The sequence below is a fragment of the Paralichthys olivaceus genome, chromosome 7 (assembly GCF_024713975.1).
Source record: "Paralichthys olivaceus isolate ysfri-2021 chromosome 7, ASM2471397v2, whole genome shotgun sequence".
NCBI lineage: Eukaryota > Metazoa > Chordata > Actinopteri > Pleuronectiformes > Paralichthyidae > Paralichthys > Paralichthys olivaceus.
In genome coordinates, this window is record NC_091099.1 from 23,886,944 (window position 1) to 23,909,637 (window position 22,694).

The following is a 22,694-nucleotide window of genomic DNA, read 5'->3' on the forward strand; positions in this document are numbered from 1 at the left end:
TGCACAGATACATTTGAAAACAGAGGGATGCTCCGTGTTTAAGTTTGGAGCTGGAGTATTTTTACTGTATCAAGCACTGAAACTGTTATTTAGTGTTACATTATTGTAGTTGAGTTAGGGTTTATTTATTATGGGATTTTGGTATGTACATGTATTTAAGTTAAATATATTTTAAACTGTTAACAGTTAATATTTCAAATTTCAACAACCAATTTACCTTTGCAAAAAAAGCTTGACTGTTGTTTTGTTCTTTTTTTAATAAAAGGATAATTTCTGACACTGTTGAAGCACTGGTACTGACCAATACCCAACCCTTCTATTTACTTCAAAGTTGTGTTGAACATGTTCCTCAGGCACTGAAATAACACAGCTGTAGCTTACTTCTCTGACACGGCATGTTTCCAAGTGCCACTTGACCCAAATTCGTGGGGCTCTGATTCAGTGTTTAGGCTTAAATTGTTTATACAACATGATTGAAAGATTAACTGCTAGAATGTGACTCTTAGTCGACATGACGTGATCCGCTACAGAGAAGACACATCACACTGTCGGAGTTGTAGAGAATGCAAAACACGCTGTACACAAATTATAAAGCAGTTACAGAACATCTTCACTTACAGAAGATCTTTGTGCGAGTATAATGCCAGCTTCCAGAGACCACTTAAATTTTGATCTGTCAGCAAGTTCCTCACAGGGATGAGAGATGAAATGAGAATCTACTACCTGAATGTTGTGTGCACGAATCTCAATCTAATAATAAATAATTTGTAGCCCTGCAAATCCGTGCGTTACACCAAACTTACCATCTGATCTCTGACTCACTTAAGGAATGCTTTTTCAAATAGTCTGTTTACAGGTTTTGGTACAGGGCAGCACCCCCAGAGAAACATGGTTAACTTCAGTAAACAAAGATTAGATTGGGATGTGCTTTATTTTAGTCAGTACCATCAATCCATCACATACATGGATAGAGGCAGGATACACCCTGGGAAGGTCACAAGCGTATCACAGGTCCAACATACAGAGAAAAACTCATTTTACAGTCAATTTAGAGTCACACATAAAGACGCTGAGCAAATAGGAACCTTCTTGCTGTGAGGCAGCAGTGCTCACCATCACTACCATGCTGCCTATTAAGGAAATGCATGAAAATGTCATTAGTCTTGTCCTTTTCAGAATTAAAGTTATGATTTTGTTGATCCCCTTACTTTTCTGTAGGGTAATCATGTGGACAACATTTTTCAAATGCTTTGATCTACGATTAAATACTTGAACTTTAAACTTCTAAAAGTCTGTTTTGGTAGTTTTTCATCTCTTTTGGTAAATGTTTGGAAATTGTAGTTTACTATATATTCACTGACGTTCCAGAGTGCGAGAGGTTTTAGTTGAGTCAGTAAGGGAATAAGGGCTTCTTCCTTCTTTTTCTCTATTCCAGCCATTAATCGATCACGTCTCTCTCCAGCACGACTTACTGTCTCCCTGTTGGCTTTGCAGTAATGCATCGTAGCCCAAGCAATTAAATTTACAAGCATTCAGCAGCTACTACAGCGCACTCCATGTGCATTTTTTGGCTCTCATTTTCGCTGTGCCTCTCCAAGACAACAGCCCCTTAACAAAAACCCTGCCTTCCCCTCCACCTCCACTGTTGCTCAGTGTGATCTCGGTGCTGTCCTGTTCAGGCTGATCTCTGCCCTGGGTGGGGGGCTGGAGGTCATGACTGATGTGGGTGAAGAGAGTGCTGTCGAGGGGGTTGTGAGTTCTGCCTCAACACAGTCACTGCTTTGTCTAGACGTCGAGTTCCTGAGCAACACTGGCGGCTCTGTTCTTGCCCTTGACAGCAATTTTTGGTGGGATCAGCAGAAAACAAGGTTTCTGTGTGGGGGAAAATGTACTTTATGTTTCTGCGGCTTCGCATTGTCGAGCATTTTGTATCTGACAGGGGACAGCAGGTCACACCTGTTGGGACTGAACAGAGGAGGTTTCAATTTTAGTGCTTTAGTGTCAGTGCAGATATTGTTAGTGTGCCTCTCGAGTAACAATCAAACACTTGACTATGGTGCTTTTAATGCATTTCTTTACCAATTCATCTATCAACCTCAGCTGCTGAAGGGTTATTTAGTGAGGATGAATTTTGATGCACAAGCTGGTGCAAGCTGACACTTCATTTCTGGATTTTGCACACAGCTCCTGGGGTACAGCTGCAGTTCAACCTTAATAGTTAATCAAATTTCCACATCATGTAAATGTCGTCCAATACAAGAGGTTACCACAAATAAGAGGTGACCGCTAATACATGGCTCAGAGGAGGAGGAGCAGCATGTGAAGTTGCTTGTTTTTTTTCAACCAACAGTCCAAACCTGAGAGAAGAGAGAAAACTGCAAAGCCTCATGTCACTCTGGTCCATTTTTGCAAACCCGCTCCGGCCCACACTCGCAAAGCTCCAAACTGGGCCCAGTCCGTTACCTCCAATTATCTCCATGCAGGTCAAATCCTAACCCACCCTGACCTGTTGATAAATAAGATAAATCTTATCAATAAATCCTAAAATAAAGGATGAAGGAGATCACAAAAGCACAATCACAGACATCACTTAATTCAAGGTTTAAAGTATAAAATCAGCCAGTGGGATGAGTCAAGCAGCCCTGACATAAACAGGAAACGCTTAAATCACAAATAGGTTTAAGCTGCATTCTGAATATTGATTTAGTTATTTAATGCTGTCGTTCCTATACTGGTGCCTTCTTGGCCTGATGGTGTGCGGGATTTCATTCTATTCAGCTCATTTCTCTAATTAATTCCTCCTCTGTAGATGAAGGCATGCTAATCAGCAGAATCAGCCAGTTTGGTGGTTTGTTGGAATGAAAACCTGCAGACTCTGGGTCTGTAACTGCTTTGGAGAGTGCCAGCTCTTCTCTGCACGAGAGACAAAGATTAAAGGGTCTACCTGCTGCTCTGACCCTGTGCTACCAGCCCTCCGTTTCACACCAGAGTTGGTTCGTGCCTCGCCAAACTGCCGCATTGGCACTACAGGGCCAGAGTGCTGGAGATGGCTAGGTCCAAACTGCGGAGTCTGGATGGAGTAAAGGTCCAATCAGCAAAAATTCTGATGCTGATATACGATTATGAACTTTCTCTACATAAACACATGGTTGTTGGTCAAACTGGAAATGAACTCAGTTGTAATTTTAGGGCTATACTAAATAGACTTAAAGAGTTTGTTTTCAGAATGAGATAAAATGGGTAAAGACACTTTTAAAACACTTGTTGGCAGAAGAAAAGGTGTAAAGTGCACATTATGGGAAATGCCAAGTCACCTCAGGATCTTTACTTACATTTTTGTGGGATAAAATTATGTGTTTGTCCGATGAGAGGAATTAAAGTCACTATTGGTGTAGAGCAGCTGGCATCAATCATCGAGTAACAATTCGTCACAAGATGTCTGAGAAAATATACATTATATATCTGTGGATTTTGAGGTACTAAAGCACCAAGTTGGTGCTGAAATGAACTAATATTGATTTATTTAATAGTTAATTTTATAAAAATTTGAAAGAAAACTAAAAGATTATCTCTATTTTACATTATTCTCAATTAAAAATAATCTTTGTTTTGGACAATTGATCAGAAGGGACCAGGGGAATTTCTTACCATTAATACACTAATAGCTTTACTGCAAAACAGTCGACATTACAGTCTAACTTTCCTTTTTCCTTGCCGCCCTGCTGTTTAAGATGTTTAATGAACATTTTAAACCAATTCCATGTCGAACACTGCACAATCCCTGATTTAATAAAAAATGTTTTTCGAGTTTCCAGTGGGCTGAAAGCTGGAGAAGACGTTAAAACCAGTTTATGGTCATGCCGACGCCTCTTTACTGCTCGGTTTTCACCACAAGCCTTCGTCGATGGGGTTGATTTTATTTTCTCCATCCCGGGCAGTTTTAATTTGACTCTGTGAGATGTTGTTTTTACCGGTGGCACCACCTCATTACAGCACGGTCTGTTTATGGGAAGCACTGGTATGTACATTAGAGGTTTTGTGGAGGAAGGAGGCATTAGAAAATGATCGAGGTTTTTTACCAAAAGTTGAGTCACCAAGGTTTATCTCCTGCATGGGAGTTTTTTTGAAGTTTCTATCTGTGTGAGGACCAGATTGACTTTGAATGTGCAGAGTAAGAACATTTTGTAAAGGGATAGCAGTTTGGCCTGGTCTTGCCATATTCAGAGCTAAGATTGTTCCTATGGTTAAGGTTGGATTTACGATTAAGTTGTGTATGTTATGCATGAGTTTCTGGATAATGATGATTGTGTGGTGACACAAAGCTTATTCATACATGTATTCACACAGTATGTCTAACATGCTGCTTTCAAAAAATGTTCCACTACACAAAAAATTTGTTTGGCCTCTTTTATTTGAGACACCAATCTGTAACAGTACTTTAGTCAGGAGAGGCTTGACTGAAAGAAAGACAAGAGTAAATTCATCTAATTGGTTTGATTGGTTTTACCTGATATCTGAGCAATTTTAGAAGTGATGTCCATCTCATTCCATCTCCCTTTTCTTTTGCTTTGCTTTCATATTGCAGCCCAGTCACACTTGTCCCACCAACCTACAGTTTTTTTTAATCCTCTGTCTTGTCCCTGCGATCCTTAAATTATAAGTCAATTAAATATAGATAGATAATGGATGGATTGGTGGAATGGATCTTATCCAGCAAAAACTATTGGGTTTTAAGGCCAATGACAGTGTGACCACATCTGAGGCTGAGAACAAGTTCCCATCCACATTATCTCCTGTATCCCAGTGTTTCCCGCCTACTGACTCTAATAACCTCTTGTCTGACAATAAAGAGTCCCTTCTACCTGTATCCTCTGCTCCATCTCTGCCCTTTATCTAACCTGTTCATTTCAGGATGACAGGGAGCATCAATGTCACTCTGATGCTTGGCTGTCACCTAGTAGTTTAATCATATTTTACTGTGGCCGTCTCTATCGTGATTTGAGACATTTGTCGATGAGATAAGATGTCATAGTTTCTGTTAAATGATTGTCAAAGTACAACAGTAGCTGTTGCAGCAGGTTTTTAAATGTCCAAATGTGATCCTATAGCTTGAAAGTCTTATGTCTCTCCTTTCCAGCACTCTTTATAAGTGACTTCAGGCCAATCAATATTATTGATAGAATATTCCCTGTGTGTGTGACATTTTCTGAGAAGGAAGGAAATAGTCATCTCATGAACATGTGGATAAGCGATGGACTAGATTTATATTCCCTAATAAGGACACAATGAGACGGGGTGAAAATATCAGGCTTTTAAAGTCACAGCCATTTTTTAAGCACTCATACTGATCAGGAGACAAACCCTGGTATTTGCTACTTATGCTCCCAAAGTCAGTGGTAACACAATGACCTGATTTAGAAACACACAGGCATCTGTATATAAAAATGGATGTGGTCTCCAGGCGTGGAAAGTGCAGCCAATGTGGAAGTGCCTGAAACCTGTATTCCCTTGTTAGACCAGCTGACGGTGACTCCACCGGTTACAAAAATAATTCATTCAGTTTCTATAGAAGCCTATGAGAGAATTGATTAATTATGTCAGTAAACATTTTCTCATGAAGTTTATGGTCTCAATCATTAGTTTGAACTCCTCTTCAATACAGCTCGTGATGAAAGGTTTTCCCATTTAGAGTCAAATAGATAATATATACTGTAGTGTACACGGGGGCGTGGATACGGTCTGATTGTCAGCTATAATAGGGCCATCTGCCTTGACTGGTTGAGGAGAACGGAGAAAAATGGGGAGGAGAGGTGACTGGAAAAGAAGGGAGAGAGGAGAGAGAGATCAGGTTGTGTAACCATCACATTTAAGCTCTGTCAGACTGGTTGTTAAAATGAAAATAAGAATCTTCTGTTGTGCCTTAGCGTCATCAGGTGTTGTGGCCTATTAATCCAGATAACGTTAAAAGCCTAACCTAGGGGTAGGTTGAGGCTAAAGGTAAATCTGACTGGCTACTGGCTTGTATGGCAGTAGCCTACTATGAAAGCCATTTGGCCCGCTCAGTAGATCAGACATCATCACCTCTATGGTTTTTTACTGTAGGTAGCACTGCCCAGTAGATGTACTGTAGCTTGAAACAAAAAATCCAAGATGGAGCTAGACAAAAATCCAAACTAGAGGCTTCAAACGGCAGCTCACAAATCAATGGGTGACGTTATGGTGGGCTGCCACAAATCACAGCTGATTGATGAATGAGAAAAAGAGGTCAGCTTCTGAACTCCTGCTAACATGTAAGGAAAATACTAAATTATGCTTTATATGTGATGTGAGTGCCCACGCTCACAACCTGCTTAATTTAACTTGAGTGGGCTGCAGCTAAGTGTCGTTGGGATTTCAGTCATTATCTCCGTCTTCAGCCCGTGTTATGCTGCTGCTCTTTTCTCCAACATCCGTCAGTCTGACTGATTCAGTCTAATACCTTAACAATTGAGAGCTAGAAACGTCTGAGTGAATTCCCTCCTTCCCCTCGCTGCCTGTCACTATGGATAAATGAAATGGCTGAAATGCGAGAGGCTGGTAGATAATCTGCCAGGGCCACAGAGCGGGCGTGCAGGCAGGGTCTGTGGAGTTGGGTGTATACGCTCAGGGCTGTTGAGGAGAGGTTCAGCCGAAGCCCACACACTGGCTACAGACATCATATCACGGCTGATGACTGCGAGGGCCAGCCCAGACTCCCCTCTGACTTTCATCTCTTCCTCACTGTCTTCTTGTCTTTATCTTTTCCCACAGTGAACCCAAGTCTTGTAAATTTCCGTTTTGCTTTTTATCCTCCTACGTATGGTTGTTTTCTTCTGGCGTCTAAACATTCTGCTTTCTTCACCCCTTTTCTTTGTTTTCTACCACCCTACCTATTTTCCTTTAGACATTTGTGCATTTTGTTTCACTTGTTAAATAGGTTTTTTTAATCCCACAGGTACATAATGAGGATGGATATAGTGCTCAGTGTTTATGTGCGTCCATCTGTCGGTGCAGTTTTCATTAGAAAGCAACAGCGTCCTGTTTACAGGGTATGGATGTGATTGGATTAACTTGTAATCACTGGAGCTGAATTACAGGATCACTCCATACTCTCAATCTGCACTTAATACAACAATGATCAGAGGCTGTTCAGTTGATAAGTCTTTGACATAGTTTTTTAGTTGCTTTTTATTGACAAAAACATCTAGTATTCTTGCTTAAAAGCTACTAAATAATGAAATCTATTATAAAAGTATTCCTGTAAACAGTTTGAGTTGTTCCTCAGTCCTCTCACTTCTGCCTGGGAATCTAACCTTGGTGCTTTAATGCGATGCTCAACCCAGCTTTGAACACATAGAAGTCTTTGTGAAGAGGTGAAGAGTGACCACCAGCCACGAACCAAAATGTTCTATAAAAAGAGATTGGTTTGGTGGTTGAGACATTTTGTTCTCATTACCAGCTCCTGAAGCAGGTAACCCCCTATTCAGACGTCGTGGGTTATTTGTCATTTCTGGTCAAACTGTGAAAATGTGGCTTTTACTGCCTCAATTAGATGTTGTCATCTGGCTGGAGCTTCACGGTGTTGTTTTTCAGTCTATATTTGTCTTTGTGATCGAGCTGTGTGAGTGTGGTCAGGTGTTCAGGGTTGCTGAGCTCTGTTTTTTAACTGATGTGATATCAGAGGAGCAGTTGAATCTGATTCCTTTGGCTTGTACCTCTGTCTTTTCATCTCACCTCCCCTGCCAAGCTGGTGGTAATACACACATTCAGGATAAGTGCATGAGTGTTGACATTTACTGTGGTGTGTGTTTATATGCGTGTTTGTGTGTTCGAGTGTCTGTGCGGGTGCATCTAGTTATTGATTGATTAGCACAGATTTGTATTTGTCCACAAACCAGCGATAAAAGTCTCCCTGTTTTTGTGTGTGTGCCCGTGTGTCCATCTGTGTCCAGTACGAGGTTAAATCAGCCGGATATAAAGTGCTGACACACATTTAATCAGAAAAATAGATAGGCATGCACATGACTGCTTCACAAACTCTGACAAACACACACACACAGGGTAAGAAATAAACACACTTGCGGCCCTATCAGATGTTGGGGGGCTTTTTGTGCTTCTGCCCACAGGGACTATGAGGTTTAATCAAGCAGCAGGCCTGTGTTGGTTTACTGTGGCATTAAAGATAAAAATAGGCTGCAAGGAGCTGACTCTACTGGGCAGCAGAGCCCCACACAGCTGCAAGTCATGCTCTGTGTGTGTGTGTGTGTGTGTGTGTGTGTGTGTGTGCTAAACTATACATTTGTGTAAATGTCATAAAGTGTATGCCTCTGTTGGTTTTCTCTTTCCTGCATGATGTCATTAGAAAGAATATTCGCATATAGCTAAAGGACTGAAAAGCTAATTGGCTCTAATGTGTGCAAGTGTAACTTTGTGCTTGTGTGTGTGTGGGTCCCAGATATGTATAAGAGATGTATAGGCTTTATATGCATTGTGACTTCTTTTGTAGCTTTTATTTATAGCCATCTAAATGTAACTTTCACTGCAGGTATTTGAATTTTACAAAGCATATATACACCAAACTGCCCAGAGTAACATGATTCAAGGATAAGTTTAACAGCAAGATATGTCACATGCATGAAGCTGGAGTTGGGACATACTGTATTCAGCCTAACGTTACAAACAGACTGTATGATGGTGGACACTTCCATCTTGCACCGATGCCATCACATGGAGACAGTTTGTGATTGTGGGATTAAGCCAAGTGTCAGGTGTCAATCTAAACTGCAGCCCACCACCAGGTGGCAATCAAGACGTTTGGCTTCACTTTTGGGGATAATAAGCTAAGCTAACCACCTCCTGGTTATAGCTTTATAGTTTAGGACAAAGTTGGTTTATAACTCTCTGAAAAAAATTCGTTGAACTTTTCACTTTAGTAAGGCCTACAAAATGAAAACAATATTAGCCTCTTGTGCTCTGGTTAGTTTATGCTCTTATAAAAGCAACTGGTTGTTTCAGAGCTGCTGTCAAATTACAAACAAAACAAACCAGAAACCCTGAACGCTCAGGAACCGAACTAACATACCAGCACACAAAGGATTTGGGTCTTAATTCCAACCTCCTCAGTTAAGCTATAAAATGGTGTCGGTTTATCATGATTTTGCACTTGATACACACAAAACAATATTCTGTGTTTTTCCTTATCCCTCACTACAGGGTGGAAAATCCCCTTTAACAGCATTCAGAGCATCATGGGATACTGCAGCTCTCCTGAAACACAGACAAATTAAATTCTCCTTAGGCTGGAGCCATTTAAAGACCATGACCAACCAATGTTAAAGAAGTCCTGAGAACATAAGATTTGATTGCTTCAGAAGCTGTGGCGAAGGAAGAACCTCTGTCTCCGTCAGCGGGCGATTGGCTGATATCCAGCCTAAAATCAGACTTGTTGGGGATGCCACTGTTAGTGAGGGAGAGATTTAAGGTAGGAGGGTGAGGAAGTCCTGGGAACAAGCAGTTGTGATTTTCATCGGTGGTAGTGTGTCCGTGTAGGAGAGAGGAGACTTGGTATGCAGTGATGAAACATCACATGACTATATAAAGTGGGTCTCTGTACTCATTCACATGAGGATTACTTATCGTCTGATCGTAAGCTACTTTTTCACACTGCAGATAACTCAGCCGCAAGCTGTGGGAATATGGGTTTATAGTGTGTGTCTGTGTGTGTGTTTTCTGTCCCTTGTGTGTGCTTGTGTTTTGGTGTGTCTTCCTGTGCGTGTGTGTGTCTGTGTGTGGGCATACAGTATCTTGGGCTTCATCAAAATTTCATTGACGCTATCAGCCAAGCTCATTAAACATGAGTGGAGAAAGCTGCCGCCGAATGGCATTGTGGGTAAAAATATCACCACTTTAGGCCCCCCACAGCCTCTACTCTGCATAGTAACACATTAACAGTGGAGGTGTATGTGTGTTCATGCTTCTGTCTTCACTAAATAAATGCAGATGCTTCTTTTAAAAAGGAATCTGTGTTTTCAAATCCACAGGTATTAAAGTTATTTTAGATTCTAGTGGAGGTCCCAGACATGTCAGGCTGGAATTGGGGGATAAAATACCCCTTAAAATAAATTTTTTTTGTAATTATTTAAAACATCAGTTAATATTTGGAAGTTGCAGGTGTTAGTGACCTCTTTAAAAGCTGAACCACAGGAGAGAGCTCATCATCTCCGTCCTGCGGCTCTTCTGCTGGGTTGGTTATATAATAATATAATAATATAAGTCTAGCCTGGTTCCTCACCGATGTCACTCTAAAGTCACCACTCTGCCTTTGCTGATGGCACCCCCCCCCTCCCAACCAATCTCAGAGAGACAAAGTGAGTGATGGATTTTGAAATCAGTCCCAGTGGCCAGTCAAATAAAATAGTTTGCAGATGTGACGCCACAAGCATCCACTGATTTGTTTGTTTGACTGTGGTCTCAGTTTGTACAGTTCCACCACAGAGCATCATTATTGCATAAAACTGATTTGTGTGTTCTTTTTAAGAAGAAGCTGTCTGTGTTTCTATAAAACAACATATACTTTATCTTCTGCATGTACACGTGTGTATTTTGGAACACATGCATTTTTCAGACATACTGTAGGCCCGGTCACGCACAAATAAAAGTATCAGTGGCAAACCTTCGCCTCTCGTTCACTTCCAGTCTGTGCAAGTGTGGAGGAGAATAAAACATTCACACATCAATAGAACTTTTCAGTCACCGCTGAAGGCACACACTCAATGCATCAGAGTTTTGTCAGAGGAAAAACACAATAAAAACAGTGCATCGTGTTCGAGTGGCAGATTCGTTGTTGAATTCAAGAGCACCCAGCAGGTCCACATCCTGTCTTCGTCGCAAGAGCCTTGAAGCAAAGACATGGTTATTGCTTTTATTGTGAAGCCTGCAAAGGAAGTTTTGATTTGTAGTCACTGACAAAGAAGGAGACAGAGCTCCAGGGTTTTTTTAGTCATGATGCAAACAGTTAGAGCTGCAGGCACTCACTGTGGTTTATGGTGAACCTCAGAACTCCATAATTATTGTGCAGCAACACACAACTTCATTATGTCTTGGTTTTTGATATGTGTCATGTAAATGTGAACTTTATTTATAGCAGCCAAATAAGAACACTGTAATTAAGAGTCTGAATCGCTTTCTGTTGTGTCCTGGAGAAGTAAGAATTCATCATCTCCCTCCTGCACGGGTTTCAGGTGATAAAAAGACGAGCGCTGTACAGGCTCAGTGACACTTAGAAAATGTCCACACGTTGAATGAGATGGGTCGTTGCTCTGTGCCAACGCAGCCAAGCAGTGGAGGCAGTAATTGTCTGTTCTGCTGCTTCTCACTCTTAGTCATCTTTTCCCTTTCATCCTCCCTTTCTCTCTCTTCCTCTCCATCCACCCCCCCCATCAGACTGTCAGTCCCAAGGCTTTTCTTCCTCTTTTCTCCCTCTGAACATCTATTTCTCCTTTTTATCTCAGTCTAATTTATACTGTACGTTCTCCACCTCCTCTAGCCACAGCTCACCCTCTGTTATCTGTTTCTCTTTGTCAAATCAAATCCTTTTCCACATATTGATTCCCCCGGCAAAATGAAATCCCTCATGATCACAGGTCATTGAGTGCCATGTGCTCCCTCTCACTCACTGCTGGGAGAACTATCTGATTCAGTGTTGGAGTAACCACCAACCATCAGTGCTCTGAATGCAGATGGAGATTTGAGTGGGCATAAAGAAATGTTACAGTGTGTTTCGGAGTGGTCTCTCTAAGAGTGTTTGCTGCTTATTCTAGGCCAGAGGTTTTCAAACTGAGAAAGTGAGGATACGTTGAGAGGTATGTGCTGGTGTTCTGAATACAACTGGAAGTTAGTAACTGTGATTTGGCCTGTTTAGCATCATGGCCGACATTTTGCTACTTCATTTAATTCTATTTGGAGTGACTTATTCCAGAGCAGACCTGCAATCACGGTTCATGTCATGGTCCTTTCTTTATTTACTCATGAGCTGTAGTCCACACCTCGTCCATAAAGAGTCCAGAGAGTATTTTATGCTCTGTTCTAATGGGTTTAAATGTCACTGTCACATCACAGCACATTGACTGATAATTTGGGATAATCGATGTGAAGCATTAAAGCAGAGATGAGTTAATTGGTGTGTGTGTGAGAATGACAGATGGGCCTCAGGATTTCTGCCACCTTCCCAAGGGTCAGTGCATCCCAAAGGAGTATACACCCCCTGCTAAGACACACACACTGAGAGCCCTCCAATGTTTTGGGGGCTTCCATGTCTTGGAGAGTAGAAATGGATCCAAGATCCCCTCCTCATTTTTGCAGCCGGTACAATTTTCTTACTCGTTCCTCGCTCGATGCAGTGTGTCAGCTTGTTATAACTCTGACCTAGAAAACTAAATAGAGATTGGAGAAAATGAGTAGGCACCTCAGGAGGTGAACATAAATCAGGTCGGTTATCACTGTGAGGAGCTGCTGAGCTGTCGATGCTCCGAGGTGTCATTTTGTTAAATTCATTTCGTCCTAGAGTGGCAGGGGTGGCACAGGTTTGTGGTTGTTAGTACATCAAAAGACGCCTCAAGGCAAAGTAGAAGTCTGTTAGTTCAGCACAAAAAAATAGGGTACTCTGTTTATTGCAACTCCACATAATTTCCCAGAAACCTTTTTATTGACCCAATTTTATCTTCTGGGACGTAGTTTGTGTCCAAGTATCAGTCATCTTTTTCTATCTGTACGTGTGTTTTACAACCATTCAATATTTCCTTATGATATCACTCTACAAATTGCAAATGTAGCAATAACTAATAGACATTAAAAGAAACCAAGATATGATCAGACCATATTCTAATATGCTAAATGAAAATGTGAATAATTAACAGTGGATCATCGTTGCTCATCGTTTTTTGTTTTTCCGTTTTAGTTTGTAATGTTGTTAAATTTGAAAAGGTTAAATAAATTGCACATATCAGTCGCCTAAACATTTCTGATCCATGAATTATTCTATGAGAACATCTCTGAGAAGAAAGATCTGCACCAAACAAACAAACCAGATGAGAACACAACCACCTTGGCAGAGATAAAAAAAATAACCCTCATAGTTCAAAATCTAATTACACAGAATAATTGCATTTGAATAAATGTTCGAATCCCAGCTGTCCTGGGGCAAGGCGCGGTTTGACCCTGTTGTCACACTGTGAGTTCATCACAAAACATCAACAAAATACAAGAACTTAGAGCTGCTTCAGTTTAAAGGTAGAAACAGTGGCCTGAACAGGGCGTATTCAACAACCACGCCACACTGCCTCGACCCTGTGTGGCTGAAACAAGGGCCAGCGGAGGGAGAGGTCAATATATTGACGCGACCGTACTCCCACCGAGCCTCGGCACAGGCGTGACCAGCAGTAGAGCAGCTGACAGGAAGTGTTGATTAGAGGCCCTGCGGCTGGAAACCGGCACCACTTAGGACTATTTGCACGATAAAGCACTGCAGCTTTAGCAGCTGTGATTGTACTGTACTCCTCCAGGCTCTCTGCTCATCCCATATATTTTCATCATATTCTGCTGGACTGCTGCTCACTGCACAAAGCTGGATGTAATACTGAAGAAGTATATTAATATTAACTAGACATCAGCATGTCCTGTTAGATGTATTAAAATGTTACGAGAGGTCGTGTGCAATTGACATCACTTAACATAAATTATAGTATCTTCACAATAACATAATTTGGATTCCAAATTAAATTGATCAACTTTAAATAATTGTGACAGAAATAAAAGTTGTATTCAGCAGCAAAGCAAAACAAAGGTCTTTATTGGTTTGTGTTTGGTGTCTTTATTCATTTGTTTTGTTGTTGCAAGGTATTTATTTATTTATTTTTGATGTTCTCCCTGGGAATAATTTTAGATCACATGACCTGGATGAGTGATAGTCTTCAGAGATACCTCTGCATACACACCCCAGAATGTCAGGATTCACGTCAGGATGTTTGTAATAAGCTCAGATGAGGTTCTTTACTCCCAGTGAATTAAAACACAAAGCAGCGCTGTGATGAACCAGTGGCAGAGAGACGCTGAAACGATGTCAGTGTGTGATCGTCTAGTGTTTATTGGACTGATAAGACTATGTATCATGTTACGTCAGTGTTCATGCTTTCTGCAGAATACGACATGAGAAGAAAGCTTCTTTTCATCTTTTATTTATCTGCATAAAACCAATCAGAAGCAAAAGCATCTTGATTTCCACCTGGGGGCTGGCTGCAGTATAGGTCTAAAATCCCCCCTCCTCTATGTTAGCAAATGGGACATGGACCAAACAAAAAAGTGTGCGTGTGTGCGCGTGTGCGCGTGTGTGCTCAGGCTCCAAATGTGCAAGATGGCAGTGTTCGTGTCTAGGATATTTTGGCTTCCTTTCCAGATAGTGGGAGGCAGCGAAGCGTGTTGTCCATCTTTATATACAGTCTATGTGTACCTCTCAGTATTTAGTGGTGTTGGGGGGGTGCTTCAGCAGTAGTTACTGGAGGGGTCCTTGTCATTGTCTGCTCTCCATGTTCCCACATTTTCCATCTCTAACCCCGAACCCTCTGCCTTTTGGAAACTAAGTCAAGCATCTCGACAGCACCCACAGACTCCTCCCTCTCCTTCCATCCACTGCATTCGCTTGGGTGTGTTTTTTTTTTTTGCGGACATGAACAGCTCCTCTGTCTGGGCCGGCGGTGAATTTTGTGGCGTGATTAGCTGCTGGCCACTGACGTGATGTTCACACAGTCAATGAAAGGAGTTGAATGAGACACTTGAATAGCATACATTACATGGTGCTCTTTTCTCCGCCATGTAAAGTTTGGAGCACCCTCAGCTTCTTTCTGCCGAGGGCTCTTTCTTTGCCCCAGTTTTTTTTATTTCCTGTTTAGCTGCTCTCTCTGTCACACTTTCCTTCCATCGGACTTCATTGTGTTGCTATACCGTCCTTTCTTGCAGCGATTGTCATTTCTCTAACTGCCCCCTCTCTCATCCCACTTGTACCTTCTTCTTTTGCAGTGATCCATCACTCTTTCTCTGCTTTCCCTCTGGCTGTTGTCCCTGAACCCTCTCACCCACTGAGTGCAGCATGCCTGTAAAGGTTGATGCTAATAATACTGACTGAGATCTTACTCCAAGCCCTCCACCACGGCTGCACTTGTAAATACCATAGAGTTACTGTTTCTTCTCTTGTAAATACAGTGACATTATCCTCATCTGAACCAGTAGGTAAACAACTTAATTAAACTGCGTTAAACAGTAATGGCCGGAGCTCTGTCGGCCGCTAGTTAAGGCTTGTACTGTTTATTGTAGCTCTCCTCTAATGACGCCCAATGGATCTATGGGATCAATAGAGCCTCAGGGGAGCAGAGTGTGTGACAGCTGATGAGTTCTCAAAGGATTTAGCTCCTCAGCAGGATGCTGTAATAGAGTGACCCACGACCCTGAGCCTCACAACCAGGAGATATTGACAAACTCCTCCACAACTCTGAACAGGAAGAGAGGGCGGAATAAGAGGAAAGGCTTGCTTCTTCTTGGTTTGTTTTGGTGTCACAAACAATATGTGAAACTCAGCCTTTAGATGTTTTTGGATTTAATCAATTTATATTACATGAAAATGAAACATTGCTGCTTTACTACATGGCTGTTTTCAAACTAAGAAAACAAAGGGCAAAACAAATGCACATTGACCTAATTGGCCACGGTCCACTGTGTAAACCAAACCATTAACTTACCTAATGTTAGCCCACTTGTTATGCCAATTCAGATATGTTTACACTCAAAGCCTCAAGCGTTGAATACAAAGTTGATGGAGCATCCTATCACTGAGTAAACCTACTTTGTAAATTTGAATTAAATTATTTTCATCATGTAAAACATAAAAGTAAACAAAGATTGGAAGGAGAGGCTTGTTGTATTCGACAAACACTATGAAAATAATAACCACTTTAATTTTTTATTTTTTTATTTTCTCTGAACACACACACACACCCACAAAGTAACAACCAAAAAACCTTGTTCACTGAGATAATTACTGACCCTAATGTGGAAGTGAGCAGCAGCGGCTGGCAGACTTGGAGCTGGTAAATATTTACTGGAAGATCCTGAGAGTCAAAGGGTGATTTAAAGGTGGCCTGCATCGCTCCTGATTATTTGCCTCAGCTTTGGAGAGGATCGCCTTTGGATGGTTCAGACGGTGCTTTCCCTGCTGCTGGGGATTTCAGCTTCAGAAAATGAAGCATCTGCTGTGTTTTAGTTTAGAACTGACCTAGCTGGCAACTATTTTGATGATTGTATTTCTTCCTTTTAGCAAAAAACAAAGATTCTTTTGTTTTAGCTTCTCATTCGTGGGGATTTGCTGTTCCCCTTGGGTTTATGTGGTAATCGATCAACATTTTCGGGTTTTGCCCATGTAATTCAAAGGCACCAACTTGGGAAGCATTACAGGCTCTTTACTATGGGTTGCTTGATTGAAAAATGTCATTTGCAGCCCTAGTCAGGTTCTTGATGTGGACTGGGTTGTAATTGTAGGCAGTAGATTTCTAACTGGTGCATGCAACAACTCCTTTAGTGCAGTTTCATATGTTTCTAAAGTGATTTATGGTCAACTGTGAACAGAGGCCAACACACACCAAAATCGAAAGATGTGTGTCTGTGTGTTCATTAGAAAGAGAGAGAGAGAGAATTAGATTGTTTCCACTTCTACCTTTCCTCTGTGGTGTGTTTATATTGGCCTGTTCACAGCCTGAACATCAGCATCGAGCTCTGCCTCAGCTTGTCAGCATATACCATCAATCTTAACTCTGCTTTGCTCATAGTGTGTTTGTGCTCATGAAGTGTGTGTATTGTACTCCAAACTCTTGTCATCTCCTTCTTTGGCAAAGCCTCCTGCAACACCTTCCTGCCGCGTGCTCCTCTCCGTCCCTGCTGTCCGTCCTTGGGTCTCTGGTGCTTTGTCGTTTTCTCGCCTCCACATTTCATTGAAATGTCTCTCTCATAGTTATTAAATACTCCTTTCTCACCAAACTTATTTAGCCGATAGAAATGAGTCACCGCTCTATCAAATAAAACCTCTCCAAACTGTTATCTACTCTTGTAGTCGGATTTGTTAAGGGGAAAGTAGGATGTAGTTGGGACCCGACCCAGACGCGGTGCTATATAAACCCAGACCATTTCTATTTTAACCTGAGCACCTTTCTCACATTTATGGTAGTCTTTTTTTAACCTGCGCAGCTTTTTGTCTTTAAGGTAGTAAATCCTGGTAGCACATGGTAGAGTGTAATTCTCTCAAGTAATAAGAGAAAGTGGGGAACAAAGAGAAAAGGAGTGTTAAAGCTGTTTATTTGTTGAGATTGTGCATGTGCTTGGGTGTGTTTGCTAATGAGAGGAATTATTCCTGTTAAAAACATTCAGTGTTACTGAAATTGCACTAATTATACCCTAAGATGATTTTTTGGACAGACTGCTCAACTTGAATTTACAGTGATTTGATAATTCTCCAGAAAGATTTTTACTTTGGTTGTCAAATATTTTGTTGTTAGACAGCTTAATGTAGATTGATATATTCCTTTTATATGAACGGAACAAGCTCTTGCACTTATTTTCTTTCGGAGAGGTTTTGTAAGGGACTATAAAGCAGATTAGCAATTCAGACTGGGCTATATTTTGTTGTGAATAATATCTTGCAGTGTATACTTTGTTTTAGAGAGGTTTTTTTTAATTAATTTTTTGATAAATTGATTAATCCAAAAAATAAGCATTAGATTAATCGATAAACAAATAATCAATAGGTGCAGCCCTTAACAAGTATTCAGCCTTGAACAAAGAGTGAACTTGTAATGATTTTGAGATCTGAAAACCTGCTTAGATGTGAAGATTAGTGTTGATTATTTATGTTATCATATAAGTGAAGTGTTTCCTGCACTTAAGGAAACTAATTTAACACAGCATGATTCTGCCACAGAAATCCTCCTCCTCTCCCTCTAATAGGCCTTAACTCTACATTTCTGCTTGTGTGGACTTTGTGTCTGGAGGTTTTCTGCTGTTTTCTTTCCCTCCCTGAGTTATGACACTCTCTCACCACCACTAATGGTTCGAAGGTTTGGTGTCCATGCAGCTGCTGCAATGCTGCCAAGTGGGGGTTTGGTTGGGTATTATTTGACCATTGGATAGGTGGTCATCGGGTTGTGGTCAGAATGGTTAAGAGCATGTTTGAGAGGGATAATGTTTCCGTAACTCTACTCAGGACCGAGCGATGCCAACTGCAGCAGTTTGGGTAACACTGGACTTTATCTGCAGGAGCTTCATCATATTCAATCGTTTACGGGATCGTTCACAGACTCATCTTGCTATTTGGAATGAGCACCTGTCTTGAAACCTGGCTGGGATATTAAAAGTGGGAGGTAGTAGGGGTTTGAATCCCTCTCATTTAGTATGATATTAGATAAGGGTAAACAAAATTAGCTTGGAAGAGGCTTGAATAATAAGCCTCTTCCAATTCAAGAAGAAGGGTGTAAATACAGGCCTGCAACATTGTTGATGTATCTGTACTCTTTGCTGTATAATGGAGTATGTGGAAGTATTTATTTTTTACACACTTTACTCAATATATAATCCCCAGGAAGAGCATTTTATGCCAGAGAATGAAAGAATGAATAAGAATGCAAGTAAACATTCAACCAATGACATTTCAGTTCAGCTTGTATGTTCAAGAACATTATGTAAACTTCAGAAAATACAATTCTTAACAATTTGTCATATTGTTCTATTGTAAGAAAATGTGTTTTTCTAAAGAGACTGCTGACATTACTGGAACACTTCAGGGGCCAATCAGATTTGGGTCCTGTGCCCCCCTGGTCCCAGCCCATGTACCTGCCCCTCTTAATACATGAGAATGTGCTGATGTCTTTTTACAACTCAAAGGAATAAGAGGAAAGATAAAATGTTCAGAGGTTTATTAATTTCTTTTATTTAATGTTGGGATGGATGTTTCCAAAAGTTCCAGGCAGGTTTTCTGAGCTTTCAAATCATACATTTACCATAATCTTCAGGCAGCGTTCACATACTGTTCAGAGAGCAGCTGCTGAACATCATTCTGTTTACATTCTGTTGGAAGTCAGAGCTGGAAGATGAATGGTATACATTAGAAGTAGCAGCTGTGTAGTTGAAGAATTTCTCCGTCGTGGTGGATGTCAGTTGAGGCTGGTCTAGTTAAATCCTCCACAAAATATTTTTTTAAGTATTTGGCAGGGGCTCAGTTTAGGCCTTGAATGAACCCATGATACGTGTTCTGGCTGTGATCGCTCAGTTTAATATTATGCTGGAATGACACCGCAGGCCTCCTGCTCTCACCTCCAACGCGCTCGGAGGACTCTATCTCCCATCTCCATCTCATCTGTGTAATCGGAGAGCGGCGGGGCCTGTTGCGGTGCTGAGTGGTTGGGAGTCAGGCAGGCAAGCTCACAGTGGTCAGTGGTGGGGTGGGGGTGTGCGGGGGGCCGTAGCATGGCTTGATGGACTGAACCTCCTCCTGAACCACAGGACGGTGGAGGGAGTGGGGTCCTCAGGGTGTGGGAGGAGCTGGGTGCTGAATCTGCTTGAGCTCAAAAGTGGAGTGGTGTCACGCTCAAAGCCTCATTATAACCATAAATAAGTGCGTGCTCTCTGATTATCTGCTGTTTGATGTCAGAGGTCATGCTAACTGAGGGCGTTTAGGACATGAAGCGCTCTGTGAAGGACACGCTGCAAGAACATAAAGAGAAAAAAGGAAATCTTGTGTAACAAATGTTTCCATGATAATGGGGATATTATATAATAAGGGATCTATTGGCAGAAATTGAATACAAAATGATCTTACTGATGTTTTCACAAGTGTGTTTCATCTAAATTGTATTAATTGTTGTTTTCTTTCCCCTAGAATGGGCCCTTTATATTGAAATACTTCATATTTACATCATATCTCTATTGAGGCCGCCATGTTTTTTACATTAGTCCAGACTGGACAAACTAAACATCTTTTGATTTTTTACGACAACTGAAGGCTACCACAGGTTCTCTTTCAAGTTTGGAAGGGGAGGGTGAGGTGAGGGGTGTTCGGCTGCAACATTCACCTTCACCACTCGATTTCACTAAATTACTAAAATTACACTGTAACGTATTAATGCAGAAACATCCATATAGGTTATTAGCACAATATGAAACATGACTATATTTTTGAAACATACATCAACTCTTTCAGACAGACACTGAAATCTGGACTTTCTCCTGAAAGGACCTGCAGGGGCGGTATGTGAGAAAGAAGTCTGAATCAGAGGCTCTGGACAGTTTTTCCTGTCTGCTCCCTTGTTAAAGCTCAGGATCATCTCTTGATGAAAATGAGGAGCCATACATGTAGGTGCAAACTTGAGATTTTGAGAGTTTTCAATGATAAGGGCTGACACCAGTGTGCTGAGAACAAAACCACGTGATTTCATGTCTCAAAACAGTTATTATTTGTACATTCTAGTTTAATGTGGTGATACACATTTTAAGATTCCTGATCTAAATATGGTCAGGACGGAGTCGAAATAACTTTTAGTCACATACTGAACAGGTGAATCATGTTTTCTTCTTTTCTTCTTCTTCTAGGCTCAGAGAAAGGAGGTGTTTCTCCAGGAGCGATACGGCCACTACAGCCTGACCGACCCCTTCCTGGCACTACAGCGGGACTTTGAATGTGGGGTCCCCGGGGGAGCCACAGAACGACGGCCCCTGGGCTCCAGCCCCATCTCTGTCCTGGAGGCTGTCATGGCACACTGCAGGAAGATGCAGGAGCGTATGTCCGCCCAGCTGGCCGCCGCTGAGAGCCGCCAAAAGAGGGTAAGACGCCAGAGAGGAGGGTTTCTGTTAGTGGGCTAACCTCTGACTCTGAAATGGAAACTTAAATGTCCCAAGCTTTTGGTGCTATGGAATATATATATTGAACGTTTGGAGCTGAATGTTGTGAGATTGTCTGATATTGTGATAATTATTATCTTAACCAGTTCAGGATTTGTTTTAACTGTACGTTTTTGTGGAATGGAACAATCCTTGTATGGAATTTCTTGCACACAGATCAGCAGCATAGCAAAATGTGTTCAAGAAGAAACATTTGGGCAAAATACAATCTACCACTTATCAACTAAACTCCACACTTATTTACTACATCACTTTGCAGTCATATGTTATGAAGACAGGTAATGGAGTGCCAATTATTGTAAAATGTATTTTTCATTGACACACAATATGTTATTACTCCTTTACACTAAAATGTGCATATATAGGCAGGTTTTTAAAACAAGGATACACCTCCTGAGTTTGTCTTTCTTGTTTTTCCCCCGTGTGTTATGTTTGACTTCACAACATCCCAAAAACTGGGAAGCTCTCTCACCTCACCTCACCTCTTGTTCCCAGGAATTATAAATGTTTATGGTACTTATGTTCCAATGCTCCAAAGTTCAATGACTGCTGATCGGAGGCGGAGCCGATAAAAACCTGTCTACTGCTGAATAATTTGAATGAGGTGTGAATGTTGATTCAATCCATTCATACTGCAGACAAAAGCCAGATGTTAGGAGTGTCAGTGGGTTATTACTTTACCTTCACACTTCTTACAAAGATCTTGTGCTTGACTACTTCTGAAAACACGGTTTGCCTATCTCCATTTAATCACACAGTGTTTCATTGCTCTCAGAATTAAGTGCAGCTGAGGATGACAGGAATTCAGTCAGTAGTTTTTAAAGTATCCTGCCTTTAACTAAATATAAATGTTGACCAGCTGGTGGCGCTAGAGGGAAACATGAGGGGATCCGAATAATTAGGATTAATCCTCTATGGACCATGGTTGTCTCTTCTAACTTTAATGGGAATCCCTTAAGTAGCAGATAAAGTCTACTCTACAGCACCAAGGTCAATAATGATTTACATTTACAAACTGCAGCATTTATTACCTTGTGTATTCTATCAGTTCAGTGTACCTGCTGTGTGGCAGGAGTCAGATGAAGTGAAGTTAAATCAAAGTTGGACATGGCCTGTGAATGCGTCATTTCCTCTTTGACCAGAATGTTTATTTACACACAAATCTTTGTGACCGAAATTATCTACAGATTTTTTGTGTGGTGTCTTTCAAGTATTCTATGACTGTGGGGAATAGGAATGGCAGTGTGGGTATGTTGCTTTTCTGTGAACTCAATTTCTAGTTATTTCTGTTTTTTGATGGTTGACTGTGTGTGGGTATCTTGTACAGATATCTTTGTGAGGACTCGTTTGAGATTACAACTATACAGTGAGGATATTTTTGGAAAGTGAGGACATTTTGGCTGTTCCTCACTTTCTGACCCACTTTTAATGGGCTGTTTGAGGGTAAAGACTTGGTTTTAGGGTTGGAATTAGGTTAGGGTTTGGGAAAGGGGTAGGTTTAGGCATTTAGGTTTGATGGTTAGGGTGAGGGGCTAGAGAATGCATTATGCCAATGAGTGTCCTCACTAAGATAGATGTGTGTGTCCCAGGTCTCTTTAGGATTGTGTGGCTGTGATGAACTGAGCAGCCAGATGTCTGCGATGGCTTTGTCCCATTTTCTCCCTCTCCTCCTCTGTGTGAAAGTGTTTGGA

At 41.3% G+C, this 22,694-nt stretch overlaps 1 protein-coding gene across 1 annotated transcript in view; it reads left to right on the forward strand.

Moving 5' to 3' along the window:
* cttnbp2 (cortactin binding protein 2) overlaps positions 1 to 22,694 on the forward strand; it is an 84,697-nt gene that overhangs the window by 17,786 nt on the left and 44,217 nt on the right. The window contains exon 3 of the mRNA XM_020079018.2: positions 20,695 to 20,925. Coding sequence (XP_019934577.2) covers positions 20,695 to 20,925 — 231 coding nt within the window. The remainder of the gene's footprint in view (positions 1 to 20,694; positions 20,926 to 22,694) is intronic.